Raw genomic sequence first — 17,368 nt, 5'->3', positions numbered from 1 at the left:
GAGTATATCGAGAGATGGCGGTATTATATTCGCGTTGAAGCACATGTATGGAAGTGTCCTGTCCTTGGCCTGCAAAGAAAACAGTTTTGACGTAATTTACAAAAGTTATATTTTACTTTTACTTCTTTATCTAAGTGACATGTAACTAAAACTATTGAAACTCCTTAGACAATCGTAGCGAAATTGTTTGTATTGAAAACAGTTTTAATATAATTTTAGAGGCGAGAAATAAGTGATGCTATTTTATTATCAAAGAATAGTAATATAACCGTAAGTTGTCGCTAGCGACTGCGTCTGCGCGGTATTCAAATAAAAAGTAGTAAGTAGGCTATTGTTTCTTACAGATTATGTTCTACATCTGTGCCAAATTGCAGCGAGATCCGTTGTACCTTCCTAGAGATACCTTCTAACAAACATCCATCCATCCACAAATCTAGTTAGTAAGATGAAGTTACAGAGGTGTCTAAATATTTGCTATTTAAATGTTAAATTTTCAAAATGTTAAATTTTCTAGATTTTGAATTTTTTTTACATCCACACAGAACTGACCAAATGTGTTTGTGGGACTGTTTGAAGTGTCTTAGAATTGCGTTTACGTAAAAAAATTGAAGAATTCAATCACCGAAAATTTGTAAACTACAAAGTATACTTAATTATAAAATATTCTGGCATTGTACATGTACATGCTTTACCCACAACGAAGTTACAACCTTTGTCAAAAGTGCCCTGAAGCGACTCGAGTAAGCTTCGGCTGTGGTAGCCTCGTAGCGCGGCTGGTGCAATGCCACACAGCCACTGCCAGTGGCTGCACTGCCGAGATTATATTGTTACACCTTAACGATTATTGCTGTTGCTAATATTTTTTTGCAAACAGAAGCTTGAGCTTTCATCAAACTCGTTAATCTTTGAGTTACAATATTATTTAAATATGGCTGGAAAAAGCGCGTACATCCCTGATCGCGTCCCGTCCACGCTGTTCCGGTACGTTTCCCCTATGACAAGACCTGTGACTGTGGGTAGCTTTGAAGTAAAGTCTTGTTGGACCTTCGAATACAACGCATTTTTTACAAATATATTTATTTACTTTTTCTGGAATACCAGTCTAAAGTCCGAGTTTCAATTTCATACCATGACAATGCAGCAAACAAGAACCTTTGCCGCTGAGAAGCAGTGAAGATAGTTGCTGTTGCACGTAGTACTGCACCCGGCCGCGGCCGTCAGAGTAGCGGCTCCAGGCGAGGCGCGCTGAGCTGAGCTTTTGTGAAGCTCGGGCAGCAGCCGAGTGCGCGGGCAGAAACAGATGCGAGCAGACCATAGGTTAGTGCTCACTGGCTGACTGCTGCTCGGCTCAGTTCTTACACTACTCTGCCTCTGCTCACTCAGTGTGAGCGCGGCCGTCGTCGCGGTCGGTTGTGCGTTGAGTTGTTGTTCTTGATGTCGGTGCCGCGCTGACGATGTCGCAGTGTGTTTGTATCGTGTATGACATGAACGATTCATAAGTGTGACTGTGAGTAAATGATGTTTAATTAAAAAATACATATCAAATATGTATATAGTTTTAAAAAAAATATGCCAAAAAATAAGGTTGACACGCGATCTTTTTTGAAAAAGTGCATGTGCCACATTGCAATTAATAGATATTTTTGTAAGGTATGTATGAAAAAATATAGAAGATTGAAAAAAACAGTTTCCCGCCATTTTTGTTTATTTTCTGACCCTCAAAATAAATGGATTTCAACATAATAAATACATTTTACAGTTTTTAATCTAACAAACATTTGACACAAGCTGCGAAACTATTTAAATTATAGTACATGTACTTACCTAATTAGTGACAAACGCTTATACCTGGTTTACATTATCCCAGCTCAGTAAGTCAGTAGCGCTGGCATGACGTGGACTGTTTTGGCTTTGTTGTTTACATTATGCCAGTCAAGTGTAAGGTGTTGATTCGTAAAGACTATTGGGACAATGATGTCTAGGAAACAGTGGAAAACACTTTATAAACTATACCAGTTAGTACTACAAGAAGTTGATCAAGTTAATATCAAGATTAAAAAAAATATATTTAAAAACAAAGTTAGAGAATACTGGTATTTAGGATACTAGGTCCAGGATCTTAGTTAAAATTAAAATTGAGATCGTAAGCTTTCTAGCTGTTAGCATGAAAAAGCAGTAAATCACAAAAAAAACTAAAAAACCATTTTATTAATCCCCATAGCCATTTTTAGTTACCATTTGATCAATATAACTTTGTCTAGGTGTAGACACATTCCGGCCTTAGGTCACTATTTTTAATTCCGCCACAGTTTTTACAGAATACATTTTTAGTCAAAAATCGCAAAAACGACAAATAAAAGCTTTGATAGATTACTGTATTTATGATAGATCATTGTAATATTTATAGTATTTTGAGCAATAAAGAGTTACAACAACAACAACAACAACATGAAAGAACGGTGGTCGCGCCAGCTTTTTCTCCCGATTCGCTATTTAAATAAAATTTCCCTAAAATAAGCAACGCGTGGTTCCTATAAAATTGTTCTGCAAGTGCTGGACTGACATAGGACAGGCCGTCTAAAATATGCCAGTTGCGGCGGAATGGCATAAATGCGGCGCAAGATGAAAGCACAAGACAGCAATAACCGAGAAAAGCTCCTACAAAACTAAAGGTTAAACTTAAAATAAGAATAATGACAAGTTTAAGAAATGCAATCGTTTTGCAATTTCGTAGTTGTTACAAAACGAAATAAAGAAGATAACCAATATAAATTTGTATTATAAGAAATATAATTTTACTTCAAAAACCAAGGCTTTTCAAACGTAAATATCAAGAGTTTAAAAATAAGTAAAGTTCCACTATTTACATTTGAACGCCTTTAAGTGTCTGGGAGATTGTTTGCTCCCAAAGTTCGCTCCCCTGCCAAAGTTTCTGTCACTTACTACCATACCATAAAAATACCGAGTAATTAAAAATAAGTTAAGTTCAGTCATATTTTTAGCATATTTGAAGTGGCAGTATTCATTTCGTCACGGTTACAATATTCTTCAACACATGTGTTAAAATCAACTTTGTTAATGTAAAGTAAAGTTAGGTGGATGTTTTTTTTCGACTTCAGTGTTTGATACATCGGGTCAAGATACACTTTACACGCTAAACTCCTATTTATCATGTATGTCATTTCGGATAGACAGGCAGACAGACAAAAATATATTTTTTTTCCTTAAGTGATTCAAGTAGTATTTTATATCATATGATATACATTATACAAACATTCCAATTATTTTTAACTGTATAGATTATGTCATAGCATTAAGATTATGAGTAAATCTGAAAAAAAATAAAATTGAAGGTTGCAGTTGCGCGATGCGTGCATGGAGCCTGGCCACCGCGCTACTGCTGACGGCCGTCGCGCCCACGTCCGTTGCTGCGCCCACCGCGCCTCCCGCCGCGGCCCCTGCGGCACGTCCATGCACTGCCAATGGTCTTTGCCTGTGCCGATCTGATCACATCGCCTGTGACGCCGTTCCCTTCCACAGATTCCCTGACACGGGTACAATATCATAAATATAAAATTAGTGCACCGAAGAGTGCGTATTGCGTGTTGTATGCGTGTCTGGAGTAAGAACTTAGGTGTTAGTTGTGGTGCAGAGTCGGGCGTGCGGCACGTGGCGGTGTCGCGCGCACGGCTGGGCTCGTTGCCGGATGCAGCGCTGGACGGCCGGCGTCTGCGTACGCTGGTACTCGTCGCCTCTAGGTTGCACCACATCGAGTCAGCGGCTCTCGCGTCAGTACATCATTTTCCGTTTTAAATTAGTAGTAGAAGTAATAGTATAGTTAAGTAAAAGTGACTGTCATTCCCAGGTCCATGGACTCGACGCTGGCTTCGTTGGATTTGAGTTACAACGAATTCACAAACATTCCTATAGAAGCGCTTCGAACTCAAAAAGTATTAAATTGGCTGAACATACAAAAGTAAGTTCGAAACGAAGACAACGGTCAAAGCCAACGAATGGTTGTATCCTATACGGGCTGATAACGAGGGTTATATTTGTTGCAGCAACCTCATTGCCGAAATAGATCCACAAATGGAGTGGGGTTTTTTGTCGGACTCCTTGAGCAGCTTGTTGCTTAGCAACAATCAGTTGAGCTATATCCGCGAGGGGACGCTGACGTCGTTACGACAGCTGGCCCAATTGGAATTGGACGGCAACCGGCTGCGACACATCGAAGCAAACTCCCTGCCGGCCTCGCTGGCGCTGCTGCGGCTGTCGGCTAACCTGCTGAGCACAGTGCCGTGCGCCGCGCTGGCCTCGCTGACCCGCCTTCGTCATCTGCATCTGCGCAACAATGCCTTAGCAGCCACTTTCACCGCAAACCGTTCGTGCCGTGCCGAGGGGTACCGCATAGACTCTCTTGATCTCAGTCATAACGACCTCACAGATAACTTCCAATTCGCGTTTACACAAGGGCTACAATTGAAGCAACTCGCTTTAGACCTTAACGATTTCACATCTATCCCTTCGTTCGTTTTTGAATGTGGCCGAATTGAGAAACTTTCGATCTCATACAACGAACTTACCCACCTTTCGGAAACTGCGATTTTGACACTGAAGCGTGATCTCGAGCGGTTAGAGTTAGATAGTAACGAAATAACATCTCTTCCTCGAAGCATGCAAGAGCTGACGCGACTGCGCCACCTGTCGCTTTCGTATAACGAGCTGCGAGAAGTGCCTTGGCTGCCGCCTCAGCTTCGATACCTTTCGCTGGCAGGAAACTATTTGGAGGGATTTCCGCTGTCCCTTAATACATTAGAGCCAGCGACACTTCGTTACCTCGACATAGGTTATAATCGTATCACGCATGTGACTTCGGAATGGTTTGGGCCGTGGTCCGGCGCGCTTAGCACGCTAAACGTGCGCGGGAATCGCATCTCCCACCTGACCGGCGATTCGTTCCCCGCGGCGCTGCCACTCACGGAGCTCGTTTTTAGCTTCAACGATCTCTACTACGTGGAGGCGAGTGCCTTTGCTAACTTGACTTCCTTGCGTGTGCTTGAACTCTCCTCGACGCTGTTCAGCGGGGAAGTGCCCGCGGGGCCCGCCTTCCAGAATCTCAAATGGCTTACTTTAGACAACAATAATATCCATTTCTTTTCTTCGAACGATATGAAATATTACAGTTCATTAGAGTACCTAAATTTAGACTTTAATAAGCTCCTGGAATTTCCGAGCCAAATGTTCGAAACGATAACTTCCTACAGACTGAAGGAACTGAGACTGTCGTACAACTACATCAGTAGGGTAAATCCTGTATTTCTGACGAGTCTTTCAGATTTGCATAGCCTGGACCTTTCTTATAATCGCGTACATAACGTAAGCGAACGAACATTTTCTAAATTAACCAGTTTGATTTATTTGAGTCTGGTTGGTAACGATATTGAAATTATAGCTAACAATGCCTTCAGCGATCTGCCTAAACTTGAGATTCTAGATTTACAAGAAAATAATTTAGTCGAATTTTCAACACGGTTTTTTCGCAATGTTTCCAACGAAGAAAGTAATTTCTCGATAAACGTCAGCCACAATATGATCTCTTTGCTCGTCGGGGGACCGAATGTTTCTATAAGCATTTTGGATTTATCTCATAATTTAATTGAAACGGTATCTAGATCGTTTTTTGAATCATTTTCTAAGCACGTTCGTCAAATTTTACTTTCCTATAACAGACTCGTCCACGTAGACGCTTCGGGCTTTGGTCACTTGCCGCGACTCCTGAACCTCGACTTGCATCACAATAACATCAGTACTATTAGACGGAAATCTTTTGCGGAACTTGTCTCACTTCAAATTTTGGACTTGTCAGATAACAGGTTAAATCAGCTCTCCGTGGAACAATTTTACAATTTACAAAAGTTACGTCACCTTCGATTGGAGTCGAATGAGATTCGTGCCCTGCCTCGCGATTGCTTCAAGAACACGCTTCTAGAGAGCCTCGAGCTCGGCAACAACCGGCTCGCGCTGTTCCCGAGCACCGCCCTGGCGCAAGTCGGGTTTACGCTGCGCCGCCTGCACCTGCCGGCCAACCGGCTCGAGCACCTGGACGCCGCCATGTTCCACGAAATCCCTTTCTTGCACGAATTAAATCTCGCGCACAACGCGCTCACCGTGCTATCGGACAACACGTTTTCCGGCCTATCGCGGCTACAACTTCTTGACCTCTCATATAATTATATCAAGACGAACTATAAAGAACTGTTCCACAATTTACCGCGCCTTCGTAGTCTCGCGATGGCAGGTGTCGGACTAAGGACCATACCGCACATGCCCCTTGTAAATCTCACGGAATTGAATTTGAATAATAACTTAATCACGTCATACCAAGAAATCGATGTGCGACACCTGGCCGACCTGCGGGCGCTCGATCTCGCGCGAAACCACATCACGACGCTCCGGCCTGCCATGTGGGCTGCGCTGCCTCGCCTCGCCGCTCTCGACGTGTCCTCCAATCCTATAGTACGCATCACATCCGGCGCTTTTGACGGTCTGCATCGTTTGCTTCATTTACGTCTGGACAATCTTCAAAATTTGGAGGCTGTGGAACCGCGCGCTTTTCGCACTCTTGTGTCGCTGCGCTCGCTCGCGCTCGAGTCCCCCGCGGGCAAAGGGCGCGGAGCGGCTACGCTGGCCGACATCACGGCGGCCGTGCCCTGCCTGGAGGCGCTGACGGTGGTGGTGCGCGTGACGGCGCTCGAAGCGCAGCTGCTTGGCGTTCGGGCGCCCCGCCTGCGCCTGCTCGAGGTGCGCGGCGGCACAATGCGGCGCGTGGCGGCGAAAGCGTTCTCGGCGCTCGGCCGACAGCGTGCTCTCACGCTGCGTCTGAGTGGCACGGGAGTGAGTGCGCTGCCAGCAGGGCTAGCGCGACCGCTAGCGCGGGTGCCGCACCTCGCGCTCGATCTCAGCGACAACCGCCTCGTCAGCTTCAGCCCCGCTACCTTGTATCCCAATCTCACCGGCTGGAATAGACTGGCGACTAAACTTTTACCGGGTAAGGAACGAGTAAAGTATCTATCACTAATAAAATAGTACCAATCGATCTCTGCACTAAAACTATCACGAGGGTCTTTGTCGACGCCATAGAATTAATTAATTAAACGAGCCGACGCGCCCACACGAACGATGTCGCGGGCGACTGACTAGTCAGAGATACAAATCTGAACCAAAACCACTACGATAAGAGAGAAATCTTTAAAGAGATCTAGTTTATAAATAATTACTATTACTCTAAGATATATTTTGAGTCGGTCACACATCTCATGTCATTAGCCTCCACTCTCGGCCGATACGGCGCACGGCGGATCGTCTTCGTCACGGTTAATGCAATAATTTGTTACATGTGAGGCGGCTTAGTGTTGGCGGGCAACCCGCTGCGCTGTGGCTGCGCGGCCTCGTGGGTGGGCGCGTGGCTGCGGCGTTGGACCGCCGAGGTGGGCGGCGGCGGGCGCGCAGCTCGGGCGGCGGCGCGGCGCAACCACTGCCGCCCCGCCTCCCCCCTCGCCAACCCGCGCCCGCTGCTCGCGCTCGACGCTGACGACGCGGAGTGCCACGCCAGCGCACTCGCAAGCGCTGCGCCGTACCCCCAGACGCAACACGCGCCCCGGCTTTTCCTGCCGCTCCTGCTGCAACTGCTGCTCCTGCTACCGCACAAACTAATTTATAAAATTGTATTTAGCTAGTGAAATTAATATATACTGATACTATATATATTTAAGTGTCGCAAGATTGATTCAATAAAAGAAACGTGCGAGTGGTACTTTATATGTCGTGGAAGTGTAACAAACGCGTCACCAAAAAACCAATACTTGAAACTTTTGCTGTGGCGCGAGGGCCGCAGCCAAGCGGGCCGGCCGCCTAGGCTACGCCGAGCCCTGAGACGTGGTTCTCTTGAGTTCGGGGAATTGGAACCAAATGTAAAAATGGATCGAACAACGAAATAATATAATGTTTAATTATTTTTTAAAACGTTATTGTGTACGACAATTGTATTGACACTCTTGTATTCATCCCTCACATTCTTTTTGAAAATACAGAGACAACGATATGTGTTAATACAAGTGTCAAAAGTATTTGAAATTACCCTTGAAATAAATATTTTATACATATCATACTAGCCTTGGCCTTGGCATTACATATTTACTTACATATTTATTTAGCGAAACTTTATTTCGTACATTGGCCTCGTACATTACGAGTTCAAGTGATTGAATTTATTAAACATTAGTTAAAAACCCAGGTGTGGGAACGGGGTATGTTTTATAATAGAGAGCAGATGCAGGCTAGAGCCGCGTAACGCTGACTTCAGTTACATACATACGTACAGTCGCCTTCGTTCGCGCTATTCTACTTAAAGGAAAAATTGCCTTTCATTTCGCAACGGATTGAAATGGAGCTGCTTCTTACAAATAAGCATAGGTGGGCACAGTTAATCAAAAAGTTAACTTCGTTAATCGTTAATTCGTTAAATAAAAATTTAACTTCGTTAATCGTTAAAGCGTTTAATTTACGAAAATTTAACGCAAGTTAAAGTTAACAGTTAAAGTTAATTTTTGTTTATATTACGAGTATAAGGCGTAAGCGGGAAATGGCCATACGAATAATCTCCGAATCGTATGGACCGATTTTGTCGAGACTTTCAATAGTTTAGTTATATAATATCCTAAAATATAATTTAGACAATAGGAGCGATGTACTAATGCCTGTACCATAATAATGACATAGCATGCACTAGTTACACACACTTGTATACTACACTGACAATGATGGACAATTGACTTTTTCAGTCAATTTTTTTATCGACAATCCGACGTCACGGAATAAGATAGCTAACTAAATTTAGACAACACAAATTTTCTATTAAACAGTTAAGACATGTGATAATATTAAAAAAACATTTATCTGTTACTATTTGCTCCCGGATATTCATTTGCTCATACTCCAACAACTGAACATTATATTTATGTATAATTTTTTATTTTAGCTAAGGACCCACGAACAGACTTATCATTTTTACGTACTTTTTATTTATTAATATAGATTTATTAATAAAACTTCTAACATCAGAGGAAACTTATTATAACATTGATAAATAAACTATATAACCAATCCAGTGATACATCTCAACACATCAAACTATACAACTGAGATGCCTTCGATAACTTCTATCATCTGATGATCTATCGTCCGATCTATTGTTATATGTTAAATCAAGTTAAATTACTCTCAGTGTATAGAGCATAAGTTACACGACATAACGAAAACAACCGATCGCGGGTGATGTCTTCTCTCTTTCTTATCACCTATAAAATCGTTATTGTCAATTAGTAAGAATATGTTTTGAATTATTTTCAACGACATTCGATTAATTTTAAAATAAACTTTCGATATACGTAAAAAAAGTCGATGTCTTTTTGTAAAGGTCACTTGTGGCGACATTTCACATATTAATTTTAGTATAACACAATTTAACATTATTTCACTAACATAATTATTTTATCTTTTTCCTAATTTTTTCTCGTTTTGTCGTATACTTTTTTTTTTGTAAACAAACAGATTATCTTCGCTTTGCTTATTGTCTTTGCGCAGCGCACGTGCATCCCCGACCATTAGAAGGGTTGGGGCCATAAATCCATCGAGTTCGTTATCGCATTCTCTGTGCGGCTGTCCATTTGATCCTTTGTTCATATTTTTAAAATGTAAAATTATTTTTCGTTGACTATGAAGAAGCCCCAAAAAAACAAACGACGGTAATAAACACCTAAATCCCTTTTGTTTTTGAGGAACGTTTATTGCGTGCACATTTCGTCTTTCGAATTTTTAAATTTATTTTTCATTGTTTGTTTCTTATCTACGCAATGACAAAAAAATCCTAATTGTACGCTTTTTCAAATGAACCATAAACTATTTTTTTTATATTTTTTGTTGTCTTTAAACTTCAACCAAAGTAAACATTTTTGTCTGCAACAAAGTTTAGTTGTATTTTAGGTACGACGTTGAAGAGTAATGCACACTCGATTATTTTGATTGCAATTCAACGCAGAGTTTATCTTTTTTAATAGATTTTGCGTCTCACGTATAACAATTATTGCATTAAGAGTAAAGTGTTTTCGAACCTTATGTTGATTTTATAACAAAGTCTTGTTCTAAAAAAAGTGGTGTTAAATAAATGAAAACCAGTTTTAATGTGAATAAAATGTAATAAAGACTTTTCGAGATATTTGTGTAAATGTGAAATAATTAATAAACTTTGAAGGTGTCTAGCGCCTAAACATCGCAATATTTGATAAAGGTAAGTTTGTTTAAATCGTCACTATTTTCGAACAAGGATTCTGCGGTACTCTTTTGATCACGTCTATCCCGGCCGCTCGGTGTATTGTATAACATGCATCACACTCGCTCGTTCTCGTTCTCTCTCGTTCTCGTTCACCATTCGACTCGCCGACGGTCGCCGAACATAGCCGAACTTACGAATGTAGCCTGATGCATAATTTAAATAAAATGACAACACGTCAATAAGTGTCTATTGTAACAATTAACGGACTAAATTAACGGAAGTAGAATTTAACGGAAGTTAACAAGAGCGTTAACACTTTTTGAATTTAACTTAAAAGTTAATCCGTTAAGGAAAATGTTAACTTCGTTAATTAACGATTAACGGATTAACGAGTTAATGCCCACCTTTGCAAATAAGTAATTAATCAACAACATTATTGGTTACTAGCACTGTTTGCCTGAGTATTGCGTGGTTTTGACTATGGTATTTTACTCATTTTTATCGTTCAAAGGCGCACAAACACGTCCATACGAGTGATGCTTAAATTATATATAAAATGTACTCCGTTAACTACATTATATGATACTATGTGACATATTATGTAAAAAGTATGAAATGTACTTAACATCGTTATCCTTTGTAATATACATATCTATAGTAGAAACGTCTTTGTAAATGTTATACCTTCAATAGGTATAAAATGTACAAATGTATACTATATAGAGTTACTTTACACTAACTAATTACCTCGCAGGACAACATATCTATCTAACATCATAAACAACATTATTTGTTCTAAGACTTTTGACATAACTTGATACATTTAATAAAATCGTTTTATTTTCTATTTTTCATTGTACTGTGGTGATATTTGTAAGTTTTTGTTTCATTAATAAACGGTGACGAGATGCGATTCTCTTCAAGTTTAGAGTCGCTTGCGCCTCGCCGCGCTACGCCGCGCAACGCCGCGCAACGCCGCGCAACGCCGCGCAACGCCGCGCAACGCCGCGCAACGCCGCGCAACGCCGCGCAACACCGCGCAACGCCGCGCAACGCCGCGCAACGCCGCGCAACGCCGCGCAACGCCGCGCAACGCCGCGCAACACCGCGCAACGCCGCGCAACGCCGCGCAACGCCGCGCAACGCCGCGCTACGCCGCGCAACGCCGCGCAACGCCGCGCAACGCCGCGCAACGCCGCGCAACGCCGCGCAACGCCGCGCAACGCCGCGCAACACCGCGCAACGCCGCGCAACGCCGCGCAACGCCGCGCAACGCCGCGCAACGCCGCACAACGCCGCGCAACGCCGCGCAACGCCGCGCAACGCCGCGCAACGCCGCGCAACGCCGCGCAACGCCGCCCTACCCCCAAACCCCGTTCTGTTTACCTAATCTTTGCGATGCGCATAGAGTCAACAACATTCATGTGCAAAATTAAATTAATATTTATTTTTGTATGAAAGTAAAATGTAACAAATTATCAAAAGTCGAAAAACAAACGTTGTTTTTTATGACGTTACCTATCTAGTCCTGCGAGGTTATTTATTAGTGTTTCACCAGTGACCTTGTCGAGTATACATTTATGAAACTGAAACGTATGTAACTTCATTGCGAAGTGATTTAAATGAAATACGATCGCGTATGTGTGTGTGTGTGTGAGTGTGTGTGTGTGTGTGGCCGAGTGCGCGCGGTCGTTCGACCACTCCTTGAAACTATATCGTGACTTTAGTAGACATAATTTTTTGTAAATAGCCGGATGTGATAAACTGAAAACAATAAATATTTTTTCAAAAATAGTTTTTTTTTATTCTACCATGTGCTCACATTATCTTTATATATTTTTAATCATCATAAAACACATAAATGACTTCGGAACATGATGTTGCTACTAGGTATCATAAATGTTCAATTAATAAACGTCTGTCGGTAAGAACACTTGTGACTTCATATAAATGCACAGCAATGGTGAACACGCGGCGTTGCTGGTAGGGTTGCACTACATCTACTTAGCAACTAGGATATCGGTTACAATACACAAAAAAAAGGGATACGACAGTGAAATGGCGTTAATTAATAAGTTTAGAGGAAAAAGTATAAAGAACAAAGATAAAACTATGGTTTGGTGAATAATTGCTGTTTTTGTCATGTTTATATACATGTTAGATTATATACACTACATACAATAATTTCGCGGATTGTGTTGAATTTTGTTTGTTCGTTTACTTAGCTATCCGCTTCGGTGCGCTAACCAAAAATTTATTTGAGACTCGGCGTTTGCGAGACTTTTATAAGGAAACCGCAAAATAATGCATTGCGCATTTTCAATTCCCGCAGAATAGTGAATCGTTAGCCAAATCGGAAGACCTGTCGAGAGAACCATTATAGACGTCGGTGTGCAGCGCTGAGGGCTCTACTTACACTACTTTGTTTCGTTCGACCGAAGCATGGATTTAAAAAATATCCGAGCGTCAAAGACAATGGCAGCGATTGGCGGTTTGACCCGAGCGGGTTTGATTGCAGCCGCTCCTCCGCCTAGCCGCCCCGCCGCCCCGCTTTACGTATCTCTCTGTGTGTTTAAAAAGAAATCAAGCAGTTAAAACACTACGTAATAACATTTTATTTCTGGTGATGTGAAGGGTTAACCTGGGATACTGTTTTTTTGCTCCATTAAATTAATTTAATCTCAGGTTCAAGAACGATTTTAAAACAACATGTACACATTACATAAACAAAATTTAATTCCATTGTGACAGATATTATCTAAACTTTAAATTGAAAAATCCGGGTAACAATGTTCAGAAGTACGAAAATAAAAGTGTGTGGGAGAAGATAGAGGAGTGCAAGTGCGAGTGTGAGTCCATTTAACTTTTCTTGGTTCACGCGCGCTCCGGTCCGCTTGAGCCGTAAAGTTAGATTGCCTTGTGCCAGCGCGGGCCTGTCTCAGACCAGTTCACACGCCGACGTGTGCCTACTGCCTACTGCCAACTGCCCACTGCCCAACGTGCTAACATTAAGCACCATTGAAAATTATTACTAACTAACAAAGTAACGTTGACGTACGGTTCTGATATAAACTGAGACGTTTGACACAATACAATTAGCGGTGCGTTATGTGGATAGTCGTATGTTCGCACCGATTTGATGTACAAGGACCGGCAGATCAAAATATGCTGGTCGTTTTACTCAGGAATAGTTCTTGTTTTTTTTTTTCATAACGAAAGTATGGGAAGGGAAGCCCACCTAGGTTTCGCAGATAAGGGAAGGTTTAGGAAAGGGAAAAGTGCTCTTTCTGTGTGTATAGGGGATATTAAGTTGATTAGAGGTAGACAACACATCTTAAATGCGGATGTCAATGGGCAGCTGTCACTTCACTTTTATGACGATTTCAAGTAGGTTAAAGTTTAGGTTTATGGCAGCTCGGTGGTTGTCACGATTTGTAACGCGATGTTGCTATAACATTAAGTTTTTCTTAAGCTAGTCCAGAGAATTTTTTTCCCCTCTGAATGGTCAATTTACGTGCAGAAGGAAAAGAAATAGAAGCAACTGAGTTGTGAAATGTTTGCGGTTTTATTTACTCATAAATGTTCTCAGAGCTGCGCTTTCCCACTAACATACAAGTGAAATACTTTCGTCTTAAGCTTGATACTTGATAGATACTTACTATAAAGCGCTCTTTTAAAAGCAGTTACTTTTTATTTTTACTTGATATTTTCTCCACCGCGCTATGTAATATTATGTATACATACAAACACTATGAGCACGTTATTGTAGTCTTAATAAAAAGGCTGCAACATTTTCCGTGTCTCAGTTGTAAAGAGGTAGGTAATTTAATTATACGTCTCCTTGTAAAGATTGTTCCCGCCTCCGCCCCTGCTCTCGCCGCGGCCCCCGGCCCCCGAACCCGGCCTTAGCCTCCGCACCGCGAGTTGCTATTAAACGCGCCGTAAAAAGAAGTCGCGCTTTCGCCAGCTTATAAAAGACGGCTTATTTAATGAATAAGTAAGTAAGGAGACGTTTCGCCGGCGGATGAATGAAAACAAGCTCCAAATGATTCATTTTATATTTGTCGCTTTTCATTGCGATAAATTAATTTGAATTTATTTTTAAATGTAACAGTTCTAAATTAATAAATCTTGTTATTTAAAGAATTATTTTTGTTAATACGAAGTGTATAAATAATGTGACTTTTGCATTGCAAGTCCGCGGGCAGCAGCGGAGAGCTTAGCGGCGGGCGGCAGCGCTACCATGTTGCACTCGGCGCACGAGGGGCGCTTGCCTGGCCCTACGCTAGCTGCTGGCTCTGGCCACACACTGCTACATCAAACACAAAATACAAACAAAAGAAAAATCAGATAGTATTGAAATGTATTATGAAAAGTATGATAGTTAAAATTGTTAAGGTAAACTTATAGCATATTATGTAGCGCAGTAGCAAAATACAATGTTTATATTTCGATAGGGTTGAAGGGGGTTCATTTATGTCGGCAACCAAATGAAGGCGTTTGAAAGACATCATTAACATTTTGGCTGCATTATCGTCACCATAGGCCCAGAGGCTTTGTCGGCGCGACACAGAGGGAGCGAGGGCGGGCGGCGCCTTTGTCTTTATGCCGCCTTTACAATGTGACACTTCGTTACGCGACCCTCCGATAATTAAAAACTTTACGACAGCGTTTCACAGAAGAAAATAACATCTTTTCATGAACAACACGGAATATTAACAGGAATAAAATCTTAACAAAAATGTTATTTAATATGCAGTTGAAACTAATTGGATCTCTCGGTCCTACATTATCATCCTCATCATCAGCTCATACATTCCCATTGAGGGACTCCTGACAGCCTGGCAGTGTGAGGCAGTGTGAGGCAGCGTATTTAGACAAGAAAGCTGTGAATGATCCGCGCGAGAGGCGCCGCGCCTTGCGTCTCTCGTTGGACCCCAGCTTTACATTGCATTTGAGGCAAACTAGTCCGGAAGTAGTTGGCAGACGACCGGCGCACGAACAAAGAATAAAGTTTAAATTTCGTTTAGCCTCGATTGAACTTTGGACATTCTGTGGCTTCAGCGGTCCGCTTAAACAATTAAATATTAAAGTTAGCGTTTCCAAAGCGCTTAATGTTAAAGTTGCTCCAATTTAATACGACTTCCTTCAAAAATTTGCATATTTCGCAAAGTTCGTAATATAATTTTGCGACTATAAGTATCTAAAGTTTTTTCTTAAATATATTATGACGTACAGAAATGTGGGGAATTTGTAGGTATAACAAATATAGAATGTTTATATGAAGTAAGTAAAATAATTTGTTGCATGAAGGCGTCAACACACAATCACGTTGGTGCGACCGTTTTTTTCTCTGTTTTTCGTCTGACAAAGATCTTGAACATTATCTTATTAATGTGGAAGCGCAGTGACGGTAGTGTAGTGTATAGTGTTCATTAACAATGGTTCAGTGTGTTGTGCTAAAAGAGAACCGTGACAGTGTTCACACACGTTGCTCAGTGAATCTTTATTACTGTAAGTCGCAATAAATCATAGCAGAACTGTAAATGTGTTTTTAACTCTATCCTGTAGCGACCCTCTGACAATACCTCGCAACGACAAGAAAAATTATTTACCTCTTCAAATGACATTTAATACGATAATCATACGGTAACTTTATATGAGGATAATAGTAAAAAGAAACACTTCACTTTGAAAAGTACTTTTATTTGTCAGCACAACCGTTCTGGTCGGACTCTGGCAAGCGAATGCCCGACCAAGCCAAGTTTTCCGATATACCACGACTTAAATCAAATAATGGTCTCAGAATATATTTCACCAGTTCCTGTCAGTTTGAAGGCGAATGTGACACGAACATCCCTTCAAACTGGCAGTCAATAAATAGTCATTTGACATAATAGGATAAAATAAATATTAATTACAATCGATGAAATAAATTATGTTATTTACTATGTTGGTAACAATCCCATAGTATATCACGCTCGTAACAGTACAATACAAATATGTAACATACAATTACAATTTTATTGGTAATATATAAATTTCAGGTCATAAAAATATAGAATGTATAGATGTAGATGTTAGAATGTTAACGTAAGGCAGTTTGTATTACAATACCAACAACAAAGTTTTCTGCTTGTCTTACAAACAATTTGTGAGACGTTACAAATTATATATGTCCACCTCCAGCGTGACTTTAAAACAAATGTTTGGTTTGGCAACACATATGTAGAGTACGTAACCTAACACTGTAGCTCCTCGTTAAACTGATAATAGGTGTAAAAGCTGGTGACCATTAATTCAGCGGAGCTGAGTGCTTTATATAGCCCCCGCACGCCCCATGCCACACGCCCCACGCCGCACGCCGCACGCCCCACGCCTACCTAAATAAATAACAAGATAAAATATAAGTAAATGATTAAGGCAAGAAAATATCTTAATAAATTCAAAGAAATAAGTTTGCGAAATTCGTCGAAGCCTTTGATGTTATAAGTATCGAGGCAATTTATGACGTCAGCGTTCATTTGATCGCGATAAGTCACGGCCGAGGCCCGCATCAAAGGCGATAACTTATTTTAACAGAAGAATAGAACTTTAAGGCTCTGTTTTTAATTTTCTTTGTCGTATAAAATTATTACCGAAAGTATAAATATTTGCGGCCGATTGTTAAAAAAATGTTTCAATCGATTATTCCATAAACCAAAGTAAACTTACAGTCCAATAGGTTACTTTTATAACCGGCAGTCAAATCGGAAAACATAAACATTGGTTTATTTAACCACGACACGGAACATGAGGAACAAACAAAACAATCACAAAGCGTTCAAGTCCGACGCTGAGCAAACAAGCTGACAGCGCTAACCGGTGCCGCGCTCCGGGCGGTACCTGCCCCGCACCTCGCGCCCCGCACCTCGCGCCCCGCACCTCGCGCCCCGCACCTCGCGCCCCGCACCTCGCGCCCCGCACCTCGCGCCCCGCACCTCGCGCCCCGCAACCCACCAGCGCAGACGAACAATTAACCGTACCCAAAGAAATAAA

At 41.5% G+C, this 17,368-nt stretch overlaps 2 protein-coding genes across 2 annotated transcripts; both read left to right on the top strand.

The window, feature by feature from the left end:
- The first annotated feature begins 1,395 nt into the window (after positions 1–1,395).
- On the top strand, positions 1,396–7,112 carry LOC106721365 (chaoptin). Its single transcript, XM_014516286.2, has 5 exons — positions 1,396–1,650; positions 3,354–3,554; positions 3,653–3,788; positions 3,866–3,976; positions 4,062–7,112. Exons 2-5 carry the CDS (start codon positions 3,368–3,370, stop codon positions 7,084–7,086), a joined length of 3,459 nt encoding a protein of 1,152 aa, XP_014371772.2. The 5' UTR covers positions 1,396–1,650; positions 3,354–3,367; the 3' UTR covers positions 7,087–7,112.
- Positions 7,113–11,237: 4,125 nt separating this feature from the next.
- Positions 11,238–11,720, top strand: LOC123721331 (histone H1.M6.2-like). Its single transcript, XM_045679841.1, has one exon. It carries the CDS (start codon positions 11,238–11,240, stop codon positions 11,718–11,720), a length of 483 nt encoding a protein of 160 aa, XP_045535797.1.
- Positions 11,721–17,368: the final 5,648 nt, after the last annotated feature.

The sequence above is a fragment of the Papilio machaon genome, chromosome 10 (assembly GCF_912999745.1).
Source record: "Papilio machaon chromosome 10, ilPapMach1.1, whole genome shotgun sequence".
Lineage (NCBI taxonomy): Eukaryota > Metazoa > Arthropoda > Insecta > Lepidoptera > Papilionidae > Papilio > Papilio machaon.
The sequence above is the reverse complement of the archived record's forward strand: the minus strand, read 5'-3'. Positions and strand labels throughout refer to the sequence as shown.